Source organism: Hypomesus nipponensis, chromosome 18, assembly GCF_054491055.1.
Source record: "Hypomesus nipponensis isolate SF chromosome 18, ASM5449105v1, whole genome shotgun sequence".
Lineage (NCBI taxonomy): Eukaryota > Metazoa > Chordata > Actinopteri > Osmeriformes > Osmeridae > Hypomesus > Hypomesus nipponensis.
Genome location: NC_140378.1, coordinates 15,249,189 through 15,276,325, shown reverse-complemented (window position 1 = coordinate 15,276,325; position 27,137 = coordinate 15,249,189). Strand labels below are relative to the sequence as shown.

At 49.6% G+C, this 27,137-nt stretch overlaps 1 protein-coding gene across 1 annotated transcript; it reads right to left on the bottom strand.

Annotated features, from left to right (window-relative positions):
* Positions 1 to 387: 387 nt before the first annotated feature.
* Positions 388 to 25,797, bottom strand: cacna1fb (calcium channel, voltage-dependent, L type, alpha 1F subunit). Its single transcript, XM_084680849.1, has 49 exons — positions 25,776 to 25,797; positions 23,222 to 23,567; positions 22,892 to 22,997; positions 19,362 to 19,501; positions 17,631 to 17,785; positions 16,651 to 16,803; positions 16,323 to 16,519; positions 15,755 to 15,858; positions 15,319 to 15,470; positions 14,855 to 14,929; positions 14,222 to 14,303; positions 13,569 to 13,595; positions 13,190 to 13,350; positions 12,545 to 12,618; positions 12,263 to 12,414; positions 11,804 to 12,011; positions 11,543 to 11,663; positions 11,242 to 11,317; positions 10,780 to 10,825; positions 10,594 to 10,654; positions 10,066 to 10,174; positions 9,574 to 9,703; positions 8,539 to 8,598; positions 8,277 to 8,383; positions 7,991 to 8,078; positions 7,695 to 7,802; positions 7,436 to 7,488; positions 7,162 to 7,308; positions 6,764 to 6,965; positions 6,479 to 6,637; positions 6,280 to 6,390; positions 6,090 to 6,173; positions 5,810 to 5,938; positions 5,565 to 5,630; positions 5,340 to 5,431; positions 4,986 to 5,145; positions 4,586 to 4,713; positions 4,274 to 4,370; positions 3,975 to 4,077; positions 3,644 to 3,745; positions 3,211 to 3,344; positions 2,912 to 3,049; positions 2,558 to 2,823; positions 2,431 to 2,454; positions 2,197 to 2,331; positions 1,679 to 1,806; positions 1,445 to 1,557; positions 936 to 1,283; positions 388 to 663 (listed from the first exon to the last, which is right to left on the bottom strand). Exons 1-49 carry the CDS (start codon positions 25,795 to 25,797, stop codon positions 388 to 390), a joined length of 6,255 nt encoding a protein of 2,084 aa, XP_084536975.1.
* Positions 25,798 to 27,137: the final 1,340 nt, after the last annotated feature.

Sequence of the window (27,137 nt, the reverse complement as noted above, 5' to 3'; positions counted from 1 at the left end):
CTCTCTCTCTCTCTCTCTCTCTCTCTCTCTCTCTCTCTCTCTCTCTCTCTCTCTCTCTCTCTCTCTCTCTCTCTCTCTCTCTCTCTCTTCTCTCTCCCTTTCTCTCTCTCTCTCTCTCTCTCTCTCTCTCTCTCTCTCTCTCTCTCTCTCTCTCTCTCTCTCTCTCTCTCTCTCTCTCTCCCTTTCTCTCTCTCTCTCTCTCTCTCTCTCTCTCTGTCTCCCTGTCTCCCTCTTCTGTCTTTTGCAGCTGACGTTCCAGGGCCAGTGTGAAGCTTTGAGGCCTTGTGGCCAGTCCTGTCTCCTCTGGAGGTACCAGGTTGGCCAGCTTCTCCTTTCTCCGTGTCTCCCTCCAAGTTCTCTCTCCTGCTCTGATGCGATTGGTCCAGATCAGAATGATGTCACACAGGTCATCTCATCTGCCAGGTCCTCCTCGTCACGCCCAGTCCTCATTGGTTCCTCGTCGCTGTAGAGTGTTCCCAGGTCGGGGTTGTTGAGGAAGCTACCCCCAGTGCCACCCCCTCCGCTGCCCCGGCTGAGGAGGTCGCTGGCAGCGCTCTCCATCTCGTCGATGGTCATGTGACATGCATCGGCGATCTCCCGTTTGGCGAAGGCCACAAACTTGGGGTCCTTGGCGTATAGGCCCAGCCCCTCTGAGATGAGCACCTGTGAGGGTAAACACTGACATGGTCAACAACAAGACAAGTGTACTCCTTCACCATTCATCCATTCATCCATCCATTCATCCATTCATTCATCCATTCATTCATCTATTCATTCTTTCATCCATTCTTTCATCCATCCATTTATCTATCCATCCATCCCTTCTCCTCATCCTTTCCTCCACATGCTCATCATTCATCCAACCCTTCTTTCACTGCCCCCTCTCTCTCCCTTCCTCCATCCCATCCCCCTCTCTCTCCCTCCTCCATCCTCACCGCCTCCACCAGGCTGTCGGCACTGCCCCTCTTGTCGCTGTAGTGAGAACTGAGCTTGGAGGGCACCCTCAGGGTGGTGTATGCCCTGTAGGGGGGCTGGGGGCCGGAGGCTCCAGGGGGGGCCGCGTACCAGCCAGGCCTGGGGGGCCCACCGTCTCCTCCACTGGGGCCCCCAGCCTTCTTCTCCCCCCACATGCCCCCACCAGGCCCTGGCCCGCCCTCCTCCTCCACCAGGATGAGGGGGGCGTAGAGGAGGCGGCCACGCCGGGGGCAGGGGTTGGCCCAGGACGCAGAGGAGCCGGTGGAGGAACGACTGCTGCTGCGGCGGGAGTCGTAACTCCCGTACGTCTGTGAGACGGAGAGGAGGGGGAGGGGTTTTGGAGACGGAGCATGTGTTTCGTGTATCAGAGTCACAAGACTGTGTGTACAGTAAGAGAGTGTGTCAACGTGTGTGTGTGTGTGTGTGTGAGTGAGGGTGTGTGGCAGAGTTTGTGTACCTGAGCATCTACCTGGGCGCGAGCCCGGCAGGGAGGAGAGTTCTGGTGGTAGGTACCAGGTATGGGGAGGTCGTCACTGCTCCCCTGTCTCCTCAGACACTGGATGTTGAAGGAAGGCTTGCGTCCTGAGAGCACAGGGAGGATGACATGCATCACAGGCTGACTCAAGTGCAGACTGACGAGCAAAACACTTCACTGTTCAGGGGCTGCATGTCTGCTGACAGGTGAGGTCACAAGTGAGGTCACCTGTGGGCGTGGCAGGAAGTAGGCGTCTTCTGGCCATCCTGCGGCCGTCGTTGTAGCCGTTGCCGTAGTTACTGTCTCGGGGAGTGTCATACAGGTGTTCTCGGTAGAGGTCGTCAGGGTAACCATGTCTGTCAGGATGAGATCTACCATTACCGTAACGGGCAAAAACAACCTCAGATAGTACCTCCCACTGCTAGAAAGAGATCTAGTGTATACTAGTGTTAAGTGAACACTCCATGACAGTGTATACTAGTGTTAAGTGAACACTCCATGACAGTGTATACTAGTGTTAAGTGAACACTCCATGACAGTGTATACTAGTGTTAAGTGAACACTCCATGACAGTGTATACTAGTGTTAAGTGAACACTCCATGACAGTGTATACTAGTGTTAAGTGAACACTCCATGACAGTGTATACTAGTGTTAAGTGAACACTCCATGACAGTGTATACTAGTGTTAAGTGAACACTCCATGACAGTGTATACTAGCGTTAAGTGTACACTCCACGACCTCACCTGTCTCGGGATATGATGCTGTCGTTGTCCTCGTCGCGGCTGCAGTAGCCCTGCTCCCCAGGGTAGGCCTCCTCCCCATCCAGCTCCCCGTTACGCCCCCGGGACACGGGAGAGGACCGGTCTCTGGAATCCCGCCTACGGGACAACAATCAAGCAACCAACCAATCAAGCAACCACCAACCCAACCCATCCCAACCTGCAGAGCGGAGTAGGTGCGTAGCTTGAGATGCTTACCTGCTGTGCTTGTAGTAGGAAGACCTGCAGCAGGAGACAGAAGGGGGACGATTAACACTATGTGTATACAATGTACCTATAAGGAACATCCTGTCCACTAAATGTATCAGGGAGCTTGTCTCTGTACCTCTTGGGAGCGTGCTCCACCACCCCGTTCTTGATGGAGGGGTGTCTGTGATGGTGGCTGATGGACCCCCGCTGGTCCTCCCCCCTCCTGAGCTCGTCCTGCTCCAGCAGACCCCCACCATTGGGTGTCTTGGACAGGGAGGCGCGGTGGCTCAGCCCCCCATTGGACAGGCTCTCCCCGGGCATCTGACCACCACCTCCTGTGGGCGGGGTCACCATGGAGCTCCGCCTGTCTTTGGAAGATTCAGGGCCATAGCCGTTGTCATTCTGGAGGAGAAGAAAGAAAGTTGTCATAAAAAAATCAAATATCCAGAAACATGACTGGGCCAGATTAGTTCCTGGACTCTCCACATACCTTATATCTGGCATCATCCTCTTCCACGTCCTCCTCCAGCCCCTCCTCTTCCTCCTCCTCCTCGTCCAGGTCGCAGTGCATGGCCTGCCTCATCTCTGGCCCCAGGTCCTGCAGGGTCCGCAGCCCCGCTTGACACAGATGCACGCGGAAACACACAGGGGAAACCGTATACATACAGTGCAAAACAAACCCACCCTGCATGGGTAACAGGGGACATGCTGCATGCACAGAAAATGGATTGAAACTAACAGTACACGGAAGTCCACAAGCGAACACACGAGGTCCACACAGGAAGGTACCTGTAGAGCAGAGGGGTTGTTGGGGTCGGGTTCTCCCACCCCCACCCCATCCTTCTCCTTCCTCTTCCTGAACTTCCTGAAGTAGTCCTGGATCAGGAAGGTAGCGTAGAACTTCCCCACAGTCACCTCCTCCTCTGAGGGGCAGAGAGAGGAATGAGACAGAGGGAGAGATAGATATACAGTAAACAGAGAGAGAGAGAGAGAGAGAGAGAGATATACAGTAAACCGAGAGAGAGAGGGAGAGATAGATATACAGTAAACAGAGAGAGAGGGAGAGAGAGATATACAGTAAACAGAGAGAGAGGGAGAGATAGATATACAGTAAACAGAGAGAGAGGGAGGTACAATCATTTGCCCATGGATGTATAAAGTCACTGTAGAATACACCTTCTCCAGTCTCCTCTAGATGATGCCCCCCTTCCCTCCATCTCACCCTCGTGTTGAGGAATGACCTCATCCAGGATCTTGGGCTTCATTCTCTTCCAGATCTTCTTGATGATCACCCTCAGCTCCTCGTTCTCCTGGTCTGGGTTACCTGCAGAGTGTGTATATGGAATAGTGTGTGTATGTGTGTGTTTGTGTGTGAGAGAGAGAAGTGGAGACAGAAAGAGAGAGAGAGAGGAATGTGGAATACCCGTCATGTTGTTTATTCCTTTTCAGTGTAAAACTAAAGCTTGTTGATCTTTCATGAAGTCACATTGACCACTGTAAGACAGTAGGTATCAGCTAAACGTAGTGAACTGTAGAGGAGAGCTTGAACAGACCCTCAGTTTTGATCTTGAGGGCCGTCCTGACGAGGGCAAAGAGAGTGGCGTTGAAGGTCACTGTACCGTCACTGTTCAAGGGCATATTCATAGCTACCAATCTCTAGGGGGAGGGAAGAAAGAAAAAAAAAGAAAAACAAAACAAAACAAAAAAAGAAAGAGCGAAAGACAGAAGGAAAGAAAGACAAAGGGATCAGAGTCAAATAATAATGATATTTTTGAATGATATCGTTTTTTGGCACTCAAAGTGCTCTATGGTTGAACTGTACCAACAGTAAACATGGTTGGTGGTTCAGTACCTTGCAGGCCACTCTGTGGGGGCAGAGCTTGCCGAAGCCCAGGGGAGGCTGGATCCTCCTGAGAAGAGCTACCACGTCCAGGTGCTTGATCCTACCCCTGGAGGGAACACATCGGTTACACTCTACATGCAGGTCGAACATCCCATCTCCAGAGAAAACACATTTAAAGAGAGAGTCGGGGAGAGAGAGAGACAGAGAAAGAGAGAGAATCAGGGACAGATAGAGACAGAGAGTGAGAGAGTCAGGGACAGAGACAGAGAGAAATAGAAAGAAAGAGAGATAAGAAGTTCGAGGAAGTCCTGGGGGTCTTACTTGGCCTCAGGGTCGTACTCAGACCAGATCCTTTTGAATTCGTCCAGGTGATGTGGCCCCAGAATAGACCAATCACGGGTCAGGTAGTCAAAATTGTCCATGATGACAGCCACAAACAGATTGATGATCTGAAAGAAAAAACATGTCAAGTCAATGTCAAGTAGTGCCACAAAGGGCTTCTTTCTTGTTCTGAAAGAACTCTCTCCTCCTGCACACCATCCTCCTCTCCTCCTCCCCCCACCTCTCCTCTCACGACCATACATCCCCCTTTCTCTGCTCCCCCACTCTCCACTCCACTCCTCCCCTTCCTCTTCCTCTTTCTGAACACCGTCTCTCTCAATCCTTTCACCTCCCCCTTTACACCCCCCCTCCTCTTCTTCCTCCTCCCTCCCTCTCTTACCAAGAATGCACACAGCATGAAGAAGCTGATGAAGTAGACGATAGCAAAGTTGCTTCCGCAGGTGAACTCCTCTCCAGGAAGGTAGTCAGACTCTGGGTCACATCGCTTACCAGGCAGACTGGCCAGCATGATCTCCTGCCACGCCTCACCTGTCGCACACCTGTACACACACACACACACACACGCACACACACACACACACACACACAGAGTGAGCGGGACAAAAAATACATCGACTATGTGTCTGAAAGTGCTTGTCAATGTGTCTGTAGACATATACATACAGTATATGATTGTGTTTGTGTAAGTATGTGTGTGTGTGTGTGTTTGTGTTTGAATGTGTGTGTGTCTGACCTAAAGAGCAGCAGCACAGCTTGTGGAAAGGTCTGGAAGTTGTTGTTCCGGTTGATCTGAGTGTAGTCCTGCATGGCTACCTTCCCGAAGGTCTGCAGGAACAGAGGACGGAGGAGGAGGGGGTGAGCGACAGAGAAGCATGGAGATGGATGACAGCAAGCCAAGGAGGTCAAGGCTTTCATGAATACTTGAAGCAGCCGTGGTGCAATACGTTGATGTTCTCACCTGCATGCCAATGACAGCATAGATGAAGAAGATCATAGCGATAAGCAGTGCTACATAGGGCAGGGCCTGGGAGAGGAGGAAGAGAGGATGGGAAAGAGGGAGGAGAGAGGAGAGAGGAGAGAGGGAGGGACGGAAGTCGAGGTCAGATATTCAGGATGCCTGTGTGGAGAAAAGTAATCTTCTTCTTCAATTCCAACAAGCCAACCTAACCCCTTATGACTCAGTGACCCTCCTTGACCCCTGACCTGGAGTGATTTCACAAAGGTCCATAGGAGGGTGCGAATTCCCTCCCCCTTGCTAAGAAGTTTGACCAATCGCATCACTCGAAACAGACGAAAGAAGGTGATCGACACTCTGGAGCTGTCCTCTCCACTCTGAGAGAGCGAGGACGGAGAGAGAAAGAGAGAGAGAGGTGTTGTATGAGCACACGCTACAGACAGCTAGTAGATGGTGGGTATAAATCAGCAGAGACTGAGTTACGTGACAGTGTAGATAAGAGCTAGACTGTATAGAGTAGAGGCTCACGCTGAACTCTGTGACTACGATGTCCACCACACTGCCCACCACAATCAGCGCATCAAAAGAGTTCCAGGCATCGACGAAATAGTGCTGCAAACACAAATACACACGTGCTACTTTCAAATTGACTTTAAACCAGACAAATGCGCTATAGCTATACTGAAAATGAGTGAGGGTGTGTGAGGGTGTGTCTCACCCTGATCCTGAGAGCCAGCAGCTTCAGGAGCATCTCCACAGTGAACAGCCCAGTGAACACCATGTTCAGGATGTCCATCACATGGCTGAAGGTCTTCGACTGCTCGTAGTGCTGCAGAGGACAGACAGGACGGGAGACATTCAATGAGACAGGTGGTGCCTGTGTGCCTGTGTGCCTGTGTGCCTGTGTGTGTATTTACCTGCACAGCCAACGTCACCGTGTTTAGGAGGATGAGGACGAACATGACGTATTCAAAGGGAGTGGAGTTGATGATGGACCAGAACTTGTACTGGACTGGGTTCTTAGGAATGTAGAGCTTCAGGGGCTGTGCTTTCAGAGCGTACTCCACACACTGGCGCTGGGAGAGGGGGAGTAGAGGAGAGGGGGAGGTTCTATATTATTATTCGATTTTGTCAATCGATATACATCTTTGTCTAGATATGCAAACATCCACACAAGCACACCCATGGGGTTTGTGTCCTACCTGGTTCTTGTCCAGCTCACAGTTCTTGTACTCCTGCTCTCCCTGCTCCCGGAACGTGATGATGACGAAGCCCACAAAGATGTTCATCATGAAAAAGGCGATGATGATGATGTAGACGATGAAGAAGATGGAGATCTCCACTCGATTGTTGTAGATGGGACCGTGGTTCTCCCCATTGGCATCAATTGCCTTGTACAGCAGACTGAGAGAGACAGACACAGACAAAGAAAGACAGATACAAAGATAAAGAGAGAGAGAGCGAGAGAGAGAGCATGGTAAGTTAACCAGACGAGCCGGAGGGCTAACAAGCCAACAGAATAGCCAGTCAGGCAGCCAGCCAGGCAGCCAGCCAGGCAGCCAGCCATTCAGGCAGGCCGCCAGCTGGTGTGGAGACTCACGCTGGCCATCCTTCAAAGGTGGAGACGGTGAACAGAGCCATCATCCCCATGAGGACGTTGTCAAAGTTGAAGTCACTGTTGTGCCAGATCCTCTCTCTCACCATGGGGTGGGTCACATCTCCATCTTTATATACCACAAAGGTGCCTCTGCACACACACACACACACACACACAGGCGCACACACACCTCAGTAAAAATCTCAAAAGCAGCTGTATCAATGACTGACCAGTGGGGGGAGCACTTGCACAAGACTCAAAACGCTCAGGAACTTACTTGCACTGGTCAGGAGTGTGCTTGGCCTCGTCTGTGCAGCGGTAGAATTTGCCCTACAACACAAACACATCAAACAGGATGGTGGTCTTCTACATATGAGTTGTTTTGGGCTGTGATAAGTGGATCGCTAGGTCCCGAAACAGCAACAGAATAAAAGTAGTCACATTGGAACCTGTTTACCTTAATGCTAAGAACACGGTCATATGTAAATATGTAACAAATGACTTGGGTCATCTGTGGGATGGGTGTGAGAAGCTACCTTGAAGAGCTGCACTCCTATGCAGGCAAACATGAACTGCAGCAGTGTGGTGACGATCATAATGTTGCCAATGGTCTTGATAGCCACAAATACACACTGGACCACATGCTGCAATGTACATAGAAACACCGTTGTTAGGGAGACAAACAAATAGACATAAGCTGGCAATCACACACATGTACGCATACATACACATGAACACATCCACACACTCACATCCACACACTCACGTCCACACACACACACACACACACACACACACACACACACACACACACACTCAAACAGTCACACACCTTCAGACCCTTGGCTCTGTTGATGGCTCGAAGAGGCCTTAGAACTCTGAGTACCCTGAGAATCTTCACAACGGAAATGGCACTTGAACTGAAGAGAGAGAGACGGGGGGAGGGGGTGGTGAAAAAGAAGAAACACTTTGAGGAGAGAGAGAGAAAGCACGGAGGAATTGAAGAGGGCATATACCCCTTCAATCATTTGAGGTAACTGTAAACACTGAATTTGCGCACGCGCTTGCGCAACGATGTGGCTTTGTGTGTGTGTGTGTGTGTGTGTGTGGACGCTCACTGCAGGAAGAAGGAGACCAGAGAGACGCTGACCACCAGCAGGTCCAGAAGGTTGAACCAGTTCCTGCAGAACGAGCCAGGGTGGAGGAACGCTCCGTGGACAATCATCTACCACACACACACACACACACACGCACACACACACACACACACACACACACACAGAAGTAGTTTCAGAGCGATTTTATGTGTCAATGTTTGTTTGTTTATTGAGCTGTTTTAGTCAACAGTATGTTCTGACCAATAGAGGCTCTCCTCAGTACCTTGAGCATAATCTCCACAGTGAAGATTGAGGTAAATGCATAGTCAGCGTAGCCCAGAACCTGCAGAATAATACACAAACAGGAAGGGGTTAACCAAGACCAGGATTCATTTAGACCAGGATTAACATCAGCCTGGGTTATAGATCATGGTTAACTTAGACCAAGATTAATTTAGACCATGATTAGCATTGACCAGGGTTAACACAGACCAGGGTAAACATTGCCCGGGGTTATTCTAGTCCAGGGCTAAAAGGGCTAAAGTTGACTGGACTAACTGTGGAAGTGTTATTTCTAGCCTGCCGGGGGTTAACTACAGTATGAGGCATCCCCTGCTAATGAATGGTGTGTGTAAGTGTGTATGCGTGTGTGTGTGTACGAGTGTGTGTGTGAGAGAGAGAGATACTGCCTGCCTGCTGATTGTATGTTCTAAGATGGTTCTTCCTCAGCTGGCTGTAATTGGCACGTCTAGCATGAGGAGATGTGCAATCAGGCCAGCTGCTGCCCTGCCTGACGAGGCCTGCTCTGTGGAAGGGCAGGACTGGACTGGACAGGGCAGGGCAGGGCAGGGCAGGGCTGGACTGGACAGGGCAGGGCAGGGCAGGGCAGGGCAGGGCAGGGCAGGGCAGGACTGGACAGGGCAGGGCAGGGCAGGGCAGGACTGGACAGGGCAGGGCAGGGCAGGGCAGGGCAGGGCAGGGCAGGGCAGGGCAGGGCAGGGCAGGGCAGGGCTGGGCTGGGCTGGGCTGGACTGGACAGGGCAGGGCAGGGCAGGGCAGGGCTGACTGGGGTGGGGGGCTGGGGTAGGGATAGGTGTAGAAATAGGTGTAGGGGTAGGGGCAGGGGTAGATGTAGGGGTAGGGGTAAGGGTAAGGGTAGGTGTAGGGGTAAGGGGTAGGTTTAGGGGCAGGGGTAGGGGTAGGGGTAGGGGTAGGGGCAGGTGTAGGGGTAGGGGTAGGGGCAGGTGTAGAAGTAAGGGGTAGGTTTAGGGGCAGGGGTAGGTTCTACAGCACCAGTGTCAGTCTCAGCCAGACTCACGTTGTTCCTGAAGGAGTGAGCTCTGATTGGGTCCTCAGCAGCCAATGAGCAGCTGCTGAGGATGATGAAGACGAGGATGAGGTTGGTAAAGATGTGGTGGTGGATCAGGAAGTGGCAGCCACGACGGATCCTGAGGAGGACGAAGCGGTGGAGAACGGAGAGAAAAAGGACTTAACCAATCAAACAAGAGACGGATACTGCTGTAGATATATTTAGTACTTCATGGATCTATCACAGGGTTAGTCTTGCTAACTGATGATCATTAGTAGCAGCTACAGTTAGTAACAGCAATTAGATAGAGCTGATTGAGCAATTAGAATCAGCTGGAGGTGATTGCATACTAGGGCTACAGCAGTTAGTGTATTACTCTAGTGAGTAATGGTTTGTGATGAGATGGGATGGTCTTGTTTACTAGCTAGAGTTAGAATATCCCTAATGGCAGTCTTGGTTAGTATATCCCTAATGGCAGTCTTGGTTAGTAGAGAAACTCACGGGTTGGTCTTGCTGAGGCAGAAGAAGGCGCTGCCTTCAGGGATGGGTGTGACCTTCTCCTTAGGAGGGGTGAAGTCCGCCACATTCAGTTGGATACCAACTGTTTCCTCTGTTTAGCACACAAGAGATGCATTCACACTTCACACTCTGCTGTACACTTCGCAATTTCCACGTCATACTTCATCCTCAGTACTTAACACGTCTTACTTTACAAAGTACACTTCCACAAACATTCTATGGATACTTTTTCTCAGAAAGGATGTAAACAAGCACAAGCAAATACACACTTTTGGAAAATGGAAGAACATCAGCAGGGATTTGAGTCACTTAGTGCAACAAGTGTGAGTCACTGTGCTCTAGTCTATTTATGACTTTCTGCTTCAGCCTGAGGATACACACACATACACAAACACGCCCATGCACCCACACACGCACCCCATGAACACACACACACACGCCCATGCACCCACACACGCACACACATCCAACGTTTGAGTAGGGGGAGAGAACACTGAGAAGCTTCCTCACCTCCTTCTACCTCTGGTAGGATCTCCTCCTCCTCATACTCTGTGTCTTCATCCACGTCCACCTGGCACATGGAGGACAGGGGGTGAGCCTGGCACTGCACTAACAGTCTCAACGTCAGACTACTGTTTCAACGTCATCAGCATTGTTACCACACTGCTGTGTCTGTCAACAAGGAGATTCATTCACCTTCACCTCTGCCTCTCCCTCTCCCTCCACCGCTTCCTTCTTCTCCCTGGTAGACACAAGCAGAAAGACAAGTCAGTTACGTATGTCATTTGACACTATCATGGACTCCTTTCTTTCATCCATCACTTCATTCCATCCATTCATCCGTGCATACATTCATCCACACATTCATACACACTCCTCTTTTTCCCTTCCTTCCTTCCTTCCTTCCTTCCTTCCTTCCTTCCTTCCTTCCTCCCTCCCTCCCTCCCTCCCTCCCTCCCTCCCTCCCTCCCTCCCTCCCTCCCTCCCTTCCTTCCTTCCTTCCTTCCTCCCTCCCTCCCTCCCTCCCTCCCTCCCTCCCTCCCTCCCTCCCTCCCTCCCTCCCTCCCTCCCTCCCTCCCTCCCTCCCTCCCTCCCTCCCTCCCTCCCTCCCTCCCTCCCTCCCTCCCTCCCTCCCTCCCTCCCTCCCTCCCTACTTACTCTTTCTTCTTGTCATCCCCGTCTCCGCCTGCCAGGTTGTCCACAGCGATAGCCAAGAAGACATTTAGCAGGATATCTGACAAACAGCTCATTAAGGAGAACACACACACAAAGTATACTTCACCAAGGTAATGGACGGACTAAGACCATCATTCTGCTTCCAGTGTGACTCAGTCTGCCTTGCTCAAGGGCAACAAGTAAGACCTGGGGCATTAATAGTTTCTATATACATTCCAATGTTGGTTTCTAGGCATTTCTATGCATCTGATGGACAGTTGGTCAGTCAGTGTGAGGAGGATACAGTTGCCACAGATGAAGAGGATGACAAAGTAGATGCAGACGATCATCCCAGGGAACACAGGGCCTCCGTATGCCATGATGCCGTCATACATCACCATGTTCCAGTCCTCTCCAGTCAGGATCTGCCTCACACACACACACACACACACACACACAGAACCACATCAACGTTGAATCATTCCTTATCATATCTGCAGAACATGTGTGAGTTCCACAGTCCCAGGGGAAAATCAACACTGTCAGATGCCAGGTGTGTGTGTACCTGGAAGCAGGTGAGCAAGGCCTGGGGGAAGGTGTCGAAGGTGCTCCTCTTGGTCTGCGTCTCGTCAAAGTTGAACTTGCCTCCGAAGAGCTGCATGCCGAGCAGGGCGAAAATGATGAGGAAGAGGAAGAGGAGCAGCAGCAGGGAGGCGATGGACTTCATGGAGTTGAGCAGCGAGGCCACCAGGTTGGATAGGGCCGTCCAGTGACTGTAGGGAGGGAGGGAGGGAGGGAGGGAGGGAGGGAGGGAGGGAGGGAGGGAGGGAGGGAGGGAGGGAGGGAGGGAGGGAGGGAGGGAGGGAGGGAGGGAGGGAGGGAGGGAGGGAGGGAGGGAGGGAGGGAGGGAGGGAGGGAGGGAGGGAGGGAGGGGTGAAGATGGAGGGCATATAGAGGTTACAGGCAGCTCAAATAGAGGCCCGCGAGGCATCGCTGCGAGGTGAAGTCAGGTGACCCAGCCTACCGTGTCACTTTGAAGATCCTGAGCAGTCGCACGCAGCGCAGCACGGAGATGCCGAGAGGCGGCATGATCTCCAGCTCCACCAGGATGGTCTCCATGATGCCTCCGCACACCACGAAGCAGTCGAAGCGGTTGAAGAACGCCTTAAAGTACCCCTGGGGAGAGATTCAAGTGTGCGGGTTACCCCCACAGCAAGATGACCACTGGGAAGTGCTGACGAGGAGAAACCCTGAGAGGAAAGAACATCAACGGCTTGTCAAACAACGTATAATGACTAGGGCAGACCTGGTGGCCCAGAGCATACATCTTCAGCAGCATCTCCACCGTGAACAGAGACAGTAGGACCTTGTTGGCAATGTCTGGGAGAAAGAGAGAGAGAGAGAAACAGGTCATGAGTTCCAGTAAAGGTTATTGTATAAATGTTATGAGGTTTGTGTGCAGGGGCAGACTGGCCATCGGGGATACCGGGGGAATATATACCGACGGGGTGGGATGGTCCATAATACCGGCCCACTTCCATCACCAACCGGCCATCTGACATCGCCGGCACCTCCAACTATTTTCTATATTACCCAGTTTGAACACATATAATTTGCTCTAAGACTTTTAGTAGTCTAAAATCACTGACAGACTTTTATACTCCTCCTCGCGATCTGTATTCACACTCTATTTTCGAAAATTTTCTGAAGTGTCTTCTGAAATGTGTTCATACGAACTTCGGAAGTTCAACGTAAGAAAAGATTGATATGCTGTAATTTCTTTGTAATAATCCAAAATAATGTTAAGTGTATGGGTATTTTTTCCAGGTAGGCCACTCGTTACGTGCAATGCATTGAGTGGGCAACGTGCCGTGTATTGAGTGGGCCGGTCTGACAGTAACTCCCGGGCCACTTTTTCCCCCAGTCGGCCCCTGTGTGTGTGTGCCCCTACCCTGCACTTCAGTGAGCCACTCAGGTTGGTTGTAGTGTTCAGAGGCACTCAGGCTGGTATTGAGAAACACCAGCAGCAGAACGAGCCAATAGAACGTCACCGACTTCACGGCTGTGCGACAGTTCCTCCGGAACACTCGGTTCCACCTCTTCACCGTCCGACTGAGGGGGAAACGGGGAGAACAGAAGCAGCCGGTGAGGGTTCTGGGGGCACAGAGAGTCTCTGCTCTTCAGTTCCCAGGTTACAGGCGGCGGAATGTTGATGTGGTGGTCTGGAACCTTGGATGGCTTCATCCACAGACATGTACTCCCAGTCCATCTAAAGATCAAACTACTACGATGGTAACCTGATTGGTGAATGCGACCTGACGTAGACTCACCAGCAGCTGGTCCTCATGATGGCTGTGCTGAGGTGAGGGTGCGTAGGACAAAGACAGACAGACGACAGGTTAATGACTGAAGCGGACAGCACAGAACGGATGACCAGATCAACAGACACAAGGAGCACAGACGTTTAGAGGCCATGACCGACGCACACGTGAAGTACGTTTATCAAAACGCTTTGGCTGTATGCACGTGTTTTGTCTGGTGGTTCGTGTGTGCGTGCGTACGAATAGGGTTGCCAACTTCCTCAACCCCAAATGAGGGACTCTTTCTTCCAGGTATGGTTTGTGTGAGTTGACATGTTTACAGCAGCCTATTATAGTCCAGCAAGGCTGTGATTGGAATACGGGACTGGAGCCGTCACTGACGGGACAAATCCAGATCACCCATAATTCAGGATGTCCCGGACAATTCAGGATGTCCCGGACAATTCGGGATGTCCCGGACAATTCGGGATGTCCCAGACAATTCGGGATGTCCCGGACAATTCGGGATGTCCCAGACAATTCGGGATGTCCCGGACAATTCGGGATGTCCCAGACAATTCAGGATGTCCCGGACAGTTCGGGATGTACCAGACAATTTGGGATGTCCCGGACAATTCTGGACGGTTGGCAACCCTACGTGCGAAACACATGCAGGGTTATACCAGCAGGTGGTACAGCAGTCAGTGTGTTCCTCCTCGATGTTCTCAGTTGTTTCAGAGCCATTCTCACTGGCTGGAAGACTCGCTGAGAGAGAGACAGAGAGAGAGACAGAGAGAGAGAGAGAGAGAGAGAGAGAGAGAGAGAGAGAGAGAGAGGGAGAGGGAGAGGGAGAGGGGAAAAATATAGATATTAGTGAGGGAAGGTGTGTGTGTGTGGGGGGGGGGGGGTGAGAGCAGGAGACAGAAAAAGAGACGAGAGAGGAGGGAGGGAGGCAGGGTGAGATGGAGAGGGGGTGAGAGACGGAGCGATGGCAGTTGCGAGGGTGAAGGACGAGTGAGAGAGGGTGAGAGCAAAAAAAAGAGAGAAAGAGCATGAGCTGAAGAGTGTACATTACAGAAGCCAATCTATTTGAAACGGGGTCAAGAGCCTTCTCTGGAGACTTATCGAGAAACAGAGAGTAAGAAAAGAAAGAGAGGGAGGCCCAGATTTCGAGCGGAGGGATTGCGTGTGTGATCCTACAATTAGATTGGCCAGTGAGATGAGGCCTGCTCACTGGGTTGGCAACAGAGCCCTCAGCTAAAGTCATCCACCACACAGCTTAATTGGCTGCCATGGCAGCCAGCTACTAAACATACCGTGGGTTTCGTTGGAGTGACTGAACCATCCAAATTTCCCTCTCTTCTTGTCGGACAGATCGCCCAGAGTAGGACCTGTGGGTGGCATGAGACAGGAAGGGTTTGAGAGGAAGAGAAGAAGGGAACACATCCTGTTTGTTTCCGTTTAGATGATTATGTGTGTTTCCGTGTGTTTCGTGTGGCTTTTGTGTGTTTTGTGCAAGTGCCTGGTTGTGTGTGTTTGCGAGTTGGTGGTTGTGTCGAACAAGCCTACATTCCATCAACCCCCACTGGCTGGTGATAAAATGGCTATCCTGGAGTGCCACGGCTTTAGTTCAGTGAGCTAACCCAGTCTGCCCTCACAGTACAGCTGGCACAAGCACGTTTCATCATGCCTAATCCAGGTTCGGAACCACCTCTGCAACATGTTAGCTTTCCAGCCAAGGAGCATGGTTTCTACCCATCTGCGCGAGGTGTAAACTCACGTTTGTTTCCGTCCTCGTCGAACTCGTCAATGTCCTCGGCCTGGGTGATCCAGTCCATGTAGCCTGACAGGTCCTCCTCCAGCTGCTGCTTCTCACGCAGCTTCTGGAAGTCTCCACGAGCCTTGGCCTTCTCTCTCTCCTTGGAGAACTCTCTGGAGATATAGTAGAGACAGAGTTAACACACACACACATACATTATGAACACAAACGCAGAGACACATACGTACATCTATACAGAACAGTATGCACACAAACAAGGACACAGACTATTTTGTCCTTGGAGAACTCAAAGGCCAGGCTGTTAACAGAAATTCACTGGGGTAGACACACCCCAGATGGACGGCTTCACAGCAACACAGAACGCACACCCAGACAGGCCATGTTGTGTAGTCAACAGACCCCACACAGCCACCACAGTGAGGGTAGATCTACTGACCCGCTCAACACTCCCAGAACCAGGTTGAGGACAAAGAATGAGCCAAAGATCACCAGACTGACGAAATAAACCCAGGGCAGTTCAAATCCTATAGCATCATTCATCTGGAGGAGAAGGAGGAGAGTGGGGAGAGAGAGAGGGAGAGAGAGAGAGGGGGAGAGAGAGAGGGAGGGGAAGAGAGAAAGAGATTAAGATGTTGACCAAACATCACAGGAGGTTCTGAAGGAGAGAGGTTACAGCATGTCCATCCAGCTAATACAATGATATAGTTACATTTAACTCTTCCACTCCCACAGTTTAAAACTGCCCCTCCAAAATGCCCCACCCTTTCAGAGAGAGAGACAGAGAGAGAGAGATACAGAGACACACACACACAGAGAGAGACAGAGACACAGAGAGAGACAGAGACACAGAGAGATATGGACAGAGACAGAGAGAGAGAGAGACAGAGAGAGACAGAGAGACAGAGACAGAGAGAGAGAGATAGAGAGAGAGACAAAGAGAGACAGAGAGAGACAAAGAGACAGAGAGAGACAGACAGACAGAGAGGAATGGACAGAGGTATCACCCAGTAGAGCACGTCAGTCCAGCCCTCCATGGTGATACACTGGAACACCGTCAGCATGGCAAAGAAGAAGTTGTCAAAGTTGGTGATGCCTCCGTTTGGCCCCGCCCAGCGCCCTTTACACTCGGTTCCGTTCACGGCACACTGACGCCCGTGCCCCACAAACGCACACGGCACCGGGTCGTCCTCCACGTAGTTCTCTGTACCGGAGACACAACCAGTCTGGTTGTTGTTCTTGTTTGAAACATTCTGTTTTTACTACAGCATGTGTGTTTGTGCATGTGTGCACGTGTGTGTGTATGTGTGTGTGTATGTGTGTCCGCGTCTTCACCAGTGCCAAAATAGTAGCAGGTCTTGTGCATCCTGCCGATGAAGAGTTCCAGTCCGATGATGGCGTAGATGATGATGACAAAGAGGACCAGCAGGGCGATGTGGAGCAGAGGGACCATGGCCTTCATGATGGAGTTCAGCACAATCTGAAGACCTGGGGGGGGGGGGGGGGTCTATCAGTCAACAGCAAGCAACACCCTTCTACAGACCAGCACAGTACAAGAATCAAGTGCAGTCTAATCATGGAAGGAAACCAAGTTTCTAGTCTACTAGTCATGCTGCCCTATCTCCAGCTCTTTGAGACGTCGTCCTGGCAACAATAGTACCCCTTCAGGGGGAATATGATCACTTTTCTGCAAAAAGCTACAGGATATTAGACTCATCAATTAGACACGCCCTTTTAAACAATAACTCGAGCACAGCTAACATGCCTTACAACCTCGGCAATGGTGCTTTTTTTCGTAATGCCTTGCTTGTGGCCTCAAGCTATCTAGCCGGGTCTAGCACCGCGGGGCTTTGAAATATGACAGGTCGAATTCGATCAGTTTCTGTAGCAGATATAAAGTGTGCGCACGCACACACACACACACAGCGAGAACAGTAGAGTGCACCTCTTACAAAGAACCACAGCTCTGTAAAAGAACACCCCTTTGAGGGGCTTGGCTGTTGACTCTGCCAATCAGTGGTTAAAGCTCCGGTCTTGAGAACAACCATCATAACAGTTGGGTTGTTTCTGTGTTTCATGTGGCATGACATGGCCTGGAGGTCTGTGTGTGTGTGTGTGTGATGGGAGATGAGTCAAGCTCTCATGAGGGAACAACTGCTGGTCTCCAGGGCCTCCCTTTACCAGTCAACCATGGTGACCACGCACCCCTCCCCCCTCCCCTCCCACCACCCCTCCCACCCCACCCCCCCACACAGTAAAGGCCACCCACAGCACGGTACACGTGTGTAAGTGAGTGTGAGTGTGTGAGGACTCACTGGGCACGCCGGAGACCAGGCGCAGGGGCCTGAGGACCCTGAAGGCTCTGAGGGCTTTGACGTCCAGGCCCCCGGGCTTCCCGGGCACGTGGTGTGTGGAGGCAGCCTCTCCGTGGGGCTTGTGGGTCATGGTCTCCAGGACCACGCTGAACAGCCTGCAACAATGACACACAAGTTAGCCCGGGGTCCTTCGGCTGGAGCTGGGGATGGGACGAGGGTTAGGGTTTAGTCCTGGGGTTCTCTTTAGGATGAGGGAAGGTGTCATGTCATCCAAACCCTGGAGCCTGGTTAAATGCTACAGTATGTGGCGTCAGGGGGTACTGGACCAAAGACAGACACTCAGTGAACCATGGAAACTTCTAGTTGACAGCAGGTCAGATTTGACTCTGAAGGAAGGGCAGGAAGTCCAACAGTCTGACTAATTGGTTTCAGGTGTCAGGGGATCAGAAAATAAACGAACCCCCGACCTAGGCCAATAAGACGAGGATGACAACGACATAGATGAATACAATTCCATCGGTAGTGAAAGTAGGTTGGGGTCAGGACCGCCTGGCCTGGACCGTGTCCTGTCCTCCTGTGAGACACATGCTGTCATCATCCCACTGTGGGCCCTGTCAGCTGAGCTCACTGCAGAAACATGTCTGGACCATTTACATTTAGCAGACACTCTCATCCAGAGCGACTTACAGTAAGTACAGGGACATTCCCCTCGTGGCAAGTAGGGTGAAGTGCCTTGCCCAAGGACACAACGCCATTTTGCACAGCTGGGAATCGATCCGGCAACCTTCTGTTTACTAGCCCGACTCCCTCACAGCTCAGCCATCTGCCTCCCGGAGCACACATCTTACAGCAGCCAGACTAAACAAGCTGGCAGGCTACAGGCCTCAGCTATGATGGAGGGCAAAGCTAGTGTTGTCTCCCCTTGTAGAAAGACAACAACCACAATGACTCCTCATGGTTGCTGAAAGTCGCAAACAAACGTTTTGTTTATGACTTGACCGTGTCTGTGGACCACAACAGGGTCAGGGAACATCATGGAGAAAAAGAATCCTTGATTTAATCCTCGTTGGTAAGCATATTTACATGACAGTTGAGTGCTGATAAGGTCTGTAGGAAACAAAGCTGTTTTTGATTTGAAGACAGAAAGAAGTAAAGCCAGAGAGAGGAGAGAAACAGAAAGGGAAAGCATGAGGAGAGAGGGATGGGAGAGAGATGGGGGCAGAGAGAAGAGGAAAGAGAGAGAGAGACTGCATCAGAAAGAGAGAGAATATAGCAAAATACAGAGGGACTCTGGACTGGAAGGGTGGGGTAGAAGGCTTCTACGCCACACACCCAGTGCCAGATCGGTCCAGATCCAGATAATCCATAAGTAGGAGAGCAAAGGGGAGAAGTGCAGGAGAGGAGGACGGGAGGAAAAGAATAATAGGGGATAAAGGGAGATGAGCAGACAACCTGTAGTCTGACACAGACTCTGCACGACACAAAGACACAGGCAGAGCAGAACAGGACGTGTGTGAGGACAGGCTGAAGAGGCGACGTGCTTTCAATACTGCGCTTTAGTTTTCCCCAAACGATGCGTCTCCACATTTTTTTTGTAATTGCTTTCATTGGAGTCATGTCAAAACGCTCCATCTCCCATCCTAGGGGCGATGAAGAGGAGGAGTATGATGTCACACTGTGACTTCATAGGTGTGACGTGGTAGGACAGGGGACAGAGCGGGTGTGCTTTACCCCACGATGACGATGACAAAGTCCAGTAAGTTCCATCCGTTGCGTATGTAGGAGCTGGGATGCATGACCAGTCCGTAGGCCAGGATCTTCAGGAAGGTCTCGATGGTGAAGATGATCAGGAACACATACTCCACTTGTTCCTGCAGACAGAGAGACACAGAGAGATAGGACTCTAACATACACGTCAGGATGCACTGTTTGGAAGTACTGGAGCACCTGTTTACACTTCCTTGATCTGGAAAGAGCATATCCGATGTGCACGCTGTAGGAGAAATCGGGGATTTCTTATGAGCTCGTCTTATTCACTGTCAGTAGATCAGCTATGGCCGGATTTTCTGTTCTTGTATTCTGTGTTATTATTCATCCATACATATGCATTCCTACTGTAACCTATATTAAGTTCTGACGACAGTCACATGTCTATGATAGCACTATCCGCCTGATTGAATAACAAACACCTGTTGGCTGTATGTTATCTGTTTTTCCAATTCACAAGCACACACACACACGCACGCGCAAAGACTCACACTAGCCTGCACATCACAGATTTCTAAGGCTGGGACCGAAAGGTTCTAGACACACTGCATATTGCTTTTAGAACCCTAAATGAACCCTGTCGACTAATCAAGAACACGATGGGGATGTTTTCAGAGGGCCAGGACTCAGACCCTCCTCTCACTCCCTCAGCTATAAACTGCTCGTCATCATGTGACAGTGGATAACACAGCACAGCCCAGCCAGTCTAGAGCCAGCCCACAGTGCTCTCAAATGGGAATTTGTAAGCATTTCAAAGGATTACCAATCTGTCATCATCCCTCCTTTCTCTCTCGCTTTCCCTCTCTCCCTCGCTCTCTCTCTGTCTCTCTCTCTCTCCCCCCTTCTCTCTTCAATGCCCTGTCTGGCCAGATTGGAACACCCACTGCCCCACACACACACTGCTCTACCCTCTGCACTCTCTCGCACACACACACACACACCCATGATGCCCTTTCCTTCAAACAAATGCATGCAGACCCTGTTTTCACTGCCAGGCTACAGGGGCACACTTGCTTAAATTATGTGAAACACTAATATGTATGCAAGGAAGCAGAAGAATCACACACAAACACACACACACACACACACACACAGAGATACAGACACACAGAGACACACAAACACAATGCACACACAGTCCACAGTTGGCCTTCTCGCCCACTCTTACATGCACACACTGTTCATACATTTTCCTACCGACAAACTGCCTAGCGCGCACAGGGCTCACATACACACACACACGTGCACACGTGCAAGCAAGCATACACACTCGCACACACACACGCACACACACAGCCCCTGGGCCATGCCTGTACTGCATTCTGCAATGCACGAATGTGTCCCTAACCTAAAGTGCAGTGGTGTCTCCAACTAGGGTGGATGTATGGGTGAGCACGGAGAGCATCGCGGAGGGAGCAGAGAAGCAAACACAGCAGCCAGCACAGTGAGCGACACTCACACAGCTCCCTGAGGACAAACACAGAACCCCAGGGTGGGAATTATTAAAATATTAGGAACCAAAGCAGTGAACTTCTTATGACCGCTCAACACGATCCAGGGACAGCTAATAGAGCAGCACTTTCCCATGCTGATAATGCAGAGTTCAGAGCAGGTTCACTTGTTTGGTTATAAAACTATACATTTTCAATACTGTTGTTTACCTGTGGAGTACCTTACTGCAATACAGTATATTAGATACCATACACTGCAGATATCATATAGATTGTGCATGATTCAGATGGTACGTTTGGTACGATTGCACATATGTAGCTTGCGATCCATCTGTCTTGTTTCTGCATCACGTCACACTGACTCAAAAGCAGTAACGCATCAGGAAACGTATTGTATAGGCTAGTGCACAATGACATCATCAAGACTTACATAATCCTCAACTGTATGGATTAGGATCATATTAATTGTGATGTGAAACAACAAACAAGTTCTACTTAACATCCAGTCGACAATTTATCCCGTATGAAGGCAACACATTGGCTGGTGAATAACCAGCAGTAGCGATTACAGTGAAATCATTTTTAATTCTGTTTGGATTTGGTGTGTGTGCGTTGTTATGTTCTAGGTGGTTTGGTACATTCAGGTTTTTTCATGTTCCAAAATAATGGGTATATATGAAGGAAAAGCCTTCTAAACTAAAGACTGAGTCGAATCTAGTCTACAGACCCATAACAAACACGTCCCAGTGCCCCCTCCATCCTTTCGCTCTACCCTCCAGCCCCTCAGCCTCTGCACCTGAACTATCTAGGCTGTTTGTACAACTCAAACACGCACACAGTCGAAAAGAGAGAAGAGGGGGAAAGAAGGGAGTAGAGAGAAAGAGAGAAAAAGAGAGAGTGAATTAAATAAAGACTGAGACAGAGAGAAAAAAGAGAACGGGGTAGAGAGAAATAGAGAAAAAGAGAAAGTGAGAGAGAGAGAGATAGAGAGAGAGAGAGAGATCGGCGGGATGGATGGAGAGAGGAGAAAGTAAGCAGCTTATCTGGACTGGAGCATTTAGAGCAGCCAAACGAACAGGCAGTTACAATCTCTCTCCAAACCCCTCCCCCCTCTCTAATTTTTACTAGTTTCACCTCCCTCCACTCTCCCCTTTCTCTTTCCTCTCTCTCTTTCGACCTCACATTCCACCCCACCCCCCTCCCTTCTTCCTGTTGCTTGCCCTCTTTGCTCCCCGGCGCAGGTATGCAGATTCACACACAGAACTGGGTGTGACTATGGTGGGCAGTGATGGAGCTCTCCATGGTGCTGATCCTGCCACACACTGGTGAGAGAGCGCTCTGCTGCGACAGACTGCCACTAAAAGACGTGTTTCTAACCCCACATATTTCGACACAGATTAGCTGGAGTACCTACAGACCTATCCCGACCATAGATGTCTTGATCTGCAGTCAACTGTCCTAACTACTGAGCTGTACTCTTTCCACGCGTATACAATGCGCGCACAGGCACATGCATTCACGTACACACACAAACAGGGGGGTGGGATGGGTTATGTCCATGCACAGGTTTGTGTCAGATCTCCAGGAAGCCTGGCTAGTGAGTTAGCTTGTGGCCAGGCCAGGCAAGGTTAGCCTGGATCAAACCAGAGCCCACCTCAGCCCTCTGGCTGGCAGGGCACACTAGCCACCAACCTCCCTTTACCTTGCTACTGTTACATAAGCCTGGCCTGGACGGAGTGAGGAAGACGGAGCCAGAGGGAGTGAGTGTGTGTGTGTGAGAGAGAGAGAGAGAGAGAGAGAGAGAGAGAGAGAGAGAGAGAGAGAGAGAGAGAGAGAGAGAGAGAGAGAGAGAGAGAGTTTGTCTGTATCTGTAATACCAGGTGACCAAGCCCCACACAAAGGATACTGTGGCACTTATTTACTTCTCCATACATCCACTCAGTGTCTCTCTGTGAATTCCGGTCCTAACTATATAGCAGTGTGCTAACCAGTACTCCATGAATGGTAGGTATGCTAAAGTTATGCTAGTCAGAGAGTACTGACCAGGTCGTGGTTGGTGGAGTTGGAGTCGTCCTCTGGAAAGGGTTTGGACACGCCCAACGCCACGCAGTTAGCAAAGATGGCGAGCAGGATGAAGATGTCAAAGGGTCTGGAGGAGAGGTCAAGGTCAAGGAAACATATGTGGTAACAAACAGGATACTCCACAGAGAGAGGACACTGCATAGCACACTACACAGAACTAGGACACAGCCAATCACAGACAGGCTCATTACTCAACGCAACGTTGTCCAACAATAATCACTGGGACTTTGCTAACAAGTCAAGTCAAGGGGCCTAGCCAGAGGTTGCCAGGTTTGACCGGGTGAAGGATACTTCCACTCTACAATGGAGAGGGCTGCCCTGCGTATGGGGTTGTTGAGTTTGAGGCAGTAGAGTGCCCGGGGGGCCCGCTGCACCTGGTTGCTGCCCTGCACCTGCTTCTTGGCGTGCTGGCTCTTCTTCCTCTGCGTGGCCGTGGAGCTGGTGGTGGAGTGGAGGGTGTCCGTCCTGGTCATCCTCATCCCTCCGTTCTCCTCGTCCATCTCATTCCCTTCCTCCCACTCCGAGTCTTTCTTTTCCCCTCCCTCATCCCCCTCTCCACCCTCCTCCTCCTCCTCCTCTCCCTCTCCTTCGCCATCCTCTCCTTCGTCTGTTTTGGTGTACCCGTTCCGGCCATTACCTAAGGGAGGAGAAGAGGATGTTTCAGTGAAGATCAGCAGTACCTTCGTCCATGGTGAGGCTTTGGCTACACTCATAAGGATGCTGAGTCTTATACATGCACAGGCCCACAGAGACCAGACCTCAGATCCCTCCATTATTGGCCCCCGACTAATGAATTTGTGGGCTCGACCTTCCTTCTGTATCAATAGTCTAGAAATATAGATTAGACTCTTGGTAGATTATACACATTTTTAAAAAGCCATCCTTTATAAGTTACACAGAAACACTCCAAGGCAATGGAATCATCTTGACAGCTCAAACTCAACCCACTCGGTGCCCCAAGCAACCCAAATCAACCGCATCTTAAGTACATGAATCTGAGTCGTGAGGCAGCGGCCAGACTGATGGACGGTAATGAGATGTACTGTAGGTGTGTGTGTTGGAATATGCCAGAGTCTATGAAGCAGAGAAGCAGAGCAGGACATTGGAATGAAAGGATAGAATTAGAGCTGGGCTGTATGGGTGAGAATCAGTGGAGTAGGTGAAAACAGCCATATTGTAGAGAACAGCTGTGACCCACTTCTGCGCCTGAGCAGTGTGTGTGTGTTTCTGTGTGTTTGTGTCTGTGGGGGTGTATGTGTGTGTGTGTGTGTGTGTGCAGTGGGGACAGCATGTGCAAAAGCAAGAGTGTGTTTGTGAAGTGTGTGTGTAAGTGTATGTGTATGTGTATATGTAAGTGTATGTGTATGAATGAGAGGGCGAAAGGGATTCTGGGCCGTGGTTTATGTGTTAGAACCCCACGACCCAGTCCTGCGCAACCAGAGCCCATGTCAGAACAGAACACAGCAGGGTGAGAGAGAAACTGAGAGAAATAGAGTGAGAGAGAGACAAGAGAGAGACAGAGAAAGACAGAGAAAAAGAGAGATGGACAGATAAAGAAAGACAAAAAGAGAAAGAGAGAATAAGAGACAGAGAAAGACAGAGAGAAAAAAACATGTATCTGGGTGGGAGAGAGAAATTTAAAGTTTAAGCACAGCATAGAAAGAGAGGAAATTCTCTAATAGCTTATTCTAATCATATTTTTATCCCAGGTTGTGTGCGCTACTGAGGGCCTCCTATCAGTCGGTGATAAGACTGTTCCCTGTAATCACCTTGGGTTGCAGTGGGAGCTGAGATCCTGTAGGAAGTTCACAAGGTTAGCTATTAGCTTCCCTGTAGCAGCCTGATAGAGACATACTTTTAATGGAAATTTCCCGCCTGTCTTATAAGGCATTGCACCGTATTAATACCAGGATGACAGGGCAGTAATTGACTAGGCAGGTACAGCACCGTGCCCAAAACACAGTCTGGACCTTGGGGAAGGGCAGGGAGCTACAGCTGGTTCTGATACTATGAGGTTTGTCTCCAGACCTTGGTGAAAGCTGTCTGAGCACAACCTTGGTTGATCTAATACAACGGAGTGGTTTAACTCCATAAAGTTGTAAGAACACTATGTTTGATTTTTCATCATTCTCCTCTCATCTGGAACTAGCAGAAGACGACGAGGGAATTCACTTTTCAAATGAGTCCTCATGCCATCATCTGTGATGAATTCTCACAGTCCTTGACGCATTGTTAATTATCTGTTTAATAACCAAACAAGAACCACACAAACTTGTCTCGTACAGTAGACCTATGAGTAACGTGTAATGTTTCTTACGTAAGCTAAATGTTTGTAATAGGAGAATTGCAGCAGGGACTTTATTCTTACTGTCATTTCAGTTTAGGTTGCTACATTGCATTCATGTTTTGGATTACACATTGAACTATAAAATGATAATTAAATCTTAAAATGCAGTCTGTCATTCAATTAATGTTATCCATGTGCAACTGAAACAGCTGTCTGTGGTCAAAAGCCGTAAAGCAGAATGCAGGCTAGGTCTCCTGAGAGTCAATCTATAGCTCCCTGAGTTAGATTAATTTTTATAATAAAAAAATAATTCAGTAGAACGTACAATCATGGGATTGTATTCGTGCACGGGAGGCAGAATGATAGTTTTCTGTCATAAAGTTACACTCCTGTAGCTTGTGAGAAAATGTGAGTCTAAAAGGTGGGAAAAGACGCGGTTAAACACACGAGATGAGATGATCAAGATTTATGAACTAAGAGAGCTGTATATCTGCACATGAAAAATTACAATTTTACCTAGTGCAACAACTATCTGTAGTAAATAGATGTTTGTCTTACTTTTGCGATTGTCCTCATACATTTCTGGAATTGTCGCTCTCAGCTCATCGCACTAAAACGCAGCAGCCTTTCCTTCTTTCACTTTAAAGAGTTATTCCGTCTTTAAATTCCAAATGAATATTCGCAAATTTTACGTATGCAGAGGAAAGCATATCGGAACTTCTTGGCATTTTGTCTCTCTGACCATTCCAAAGTGTTTTTCATTGTAGATCAATGAGTGTCCATTTCAATAAAATGAGTAGTTATAAAAATAGTAAAACAAGAGAGGGGAATCCTCTGATTTGGGGTGATACAAAAATATAAGTATATTTTATAATAAAAGAGGCTACATTTGCAAGCGTTTCTCATTAATCTCTCAAGCTTTCCCCTCTGTGCACTATCGGTCTCGAATTTAAGCCATCAATTCAGGATTAAAGAAAAATTGAGTCGCTTAAAGGGGAGGGCAGCCTAGAAACTTATTAAAGGCAGGGATACGGCGTCAGGAGGTTAAATCACATGTCGACAGAAAATGATTTGCTGCTGCCTGTTGAGGTCATTTACACTGCTTTGTCTTTCTGTCACTGAAATTTACTGAAACAGTGAAACATAATCATATCAAAGATAACTAAAGAGGGTAGCCCAAATATGGGCACCTCCCTGAAACGTGTCTCTGCAGGTTGGGATGTCTGCTTTATCATGTTTTTGTGTTCCCCTTCTACTGTTATTTTACATAAGAGTTTACTCATATTGCATTTCATTAATAATAAAAACGTTTTAAACACAGCTGATTATAACAACGTTGTCACTGGCATAGACTGGTCCTAACTGGACTCTCGTACATTGCATTTGTACAAAGAGTCTGGGCTCGCTCCATTGACAAGTGTTAACTTCCTTGAAGGCGGGTACTCTGTTGAAGTTTAAAACTATTGGGTCTGCCCAGAGCCACTCTGGATCTGCCATGACCAATCGCTAGCATTCGCCTTAGCCAACTCCTTCACCACTAACGGAGCTAGCTGGAAAATCAAATCACACTCCCTGTGTTCGCTGATTGGAGCAGTAAAAAGTTTACCGGAGACATCTGACCAATAAACTTCAAGCCCAATGCAGTACAGAAGCATAATGAAAATTGAGCGGAAGTTCGTAGGAGTGCAGAGCCAGGCTAACTCTGGCAGGCTATTCGCTGGAATTCAAACAGTATTGTAGCCTACAATTTGTAGGATATCCTCCGCAAACTGAAAATGTGCCCCCAAAAGCGTAAAAGCTTGAAATGTATTTTTTGGAAAACTTTTATAACAAGTTTACTGGAAATACGGTTTCACACATTTCCAACTGGACTGTTGTCTAGCACCGCCATTCCTGACCTTTTCAACTTTCCGTCACACT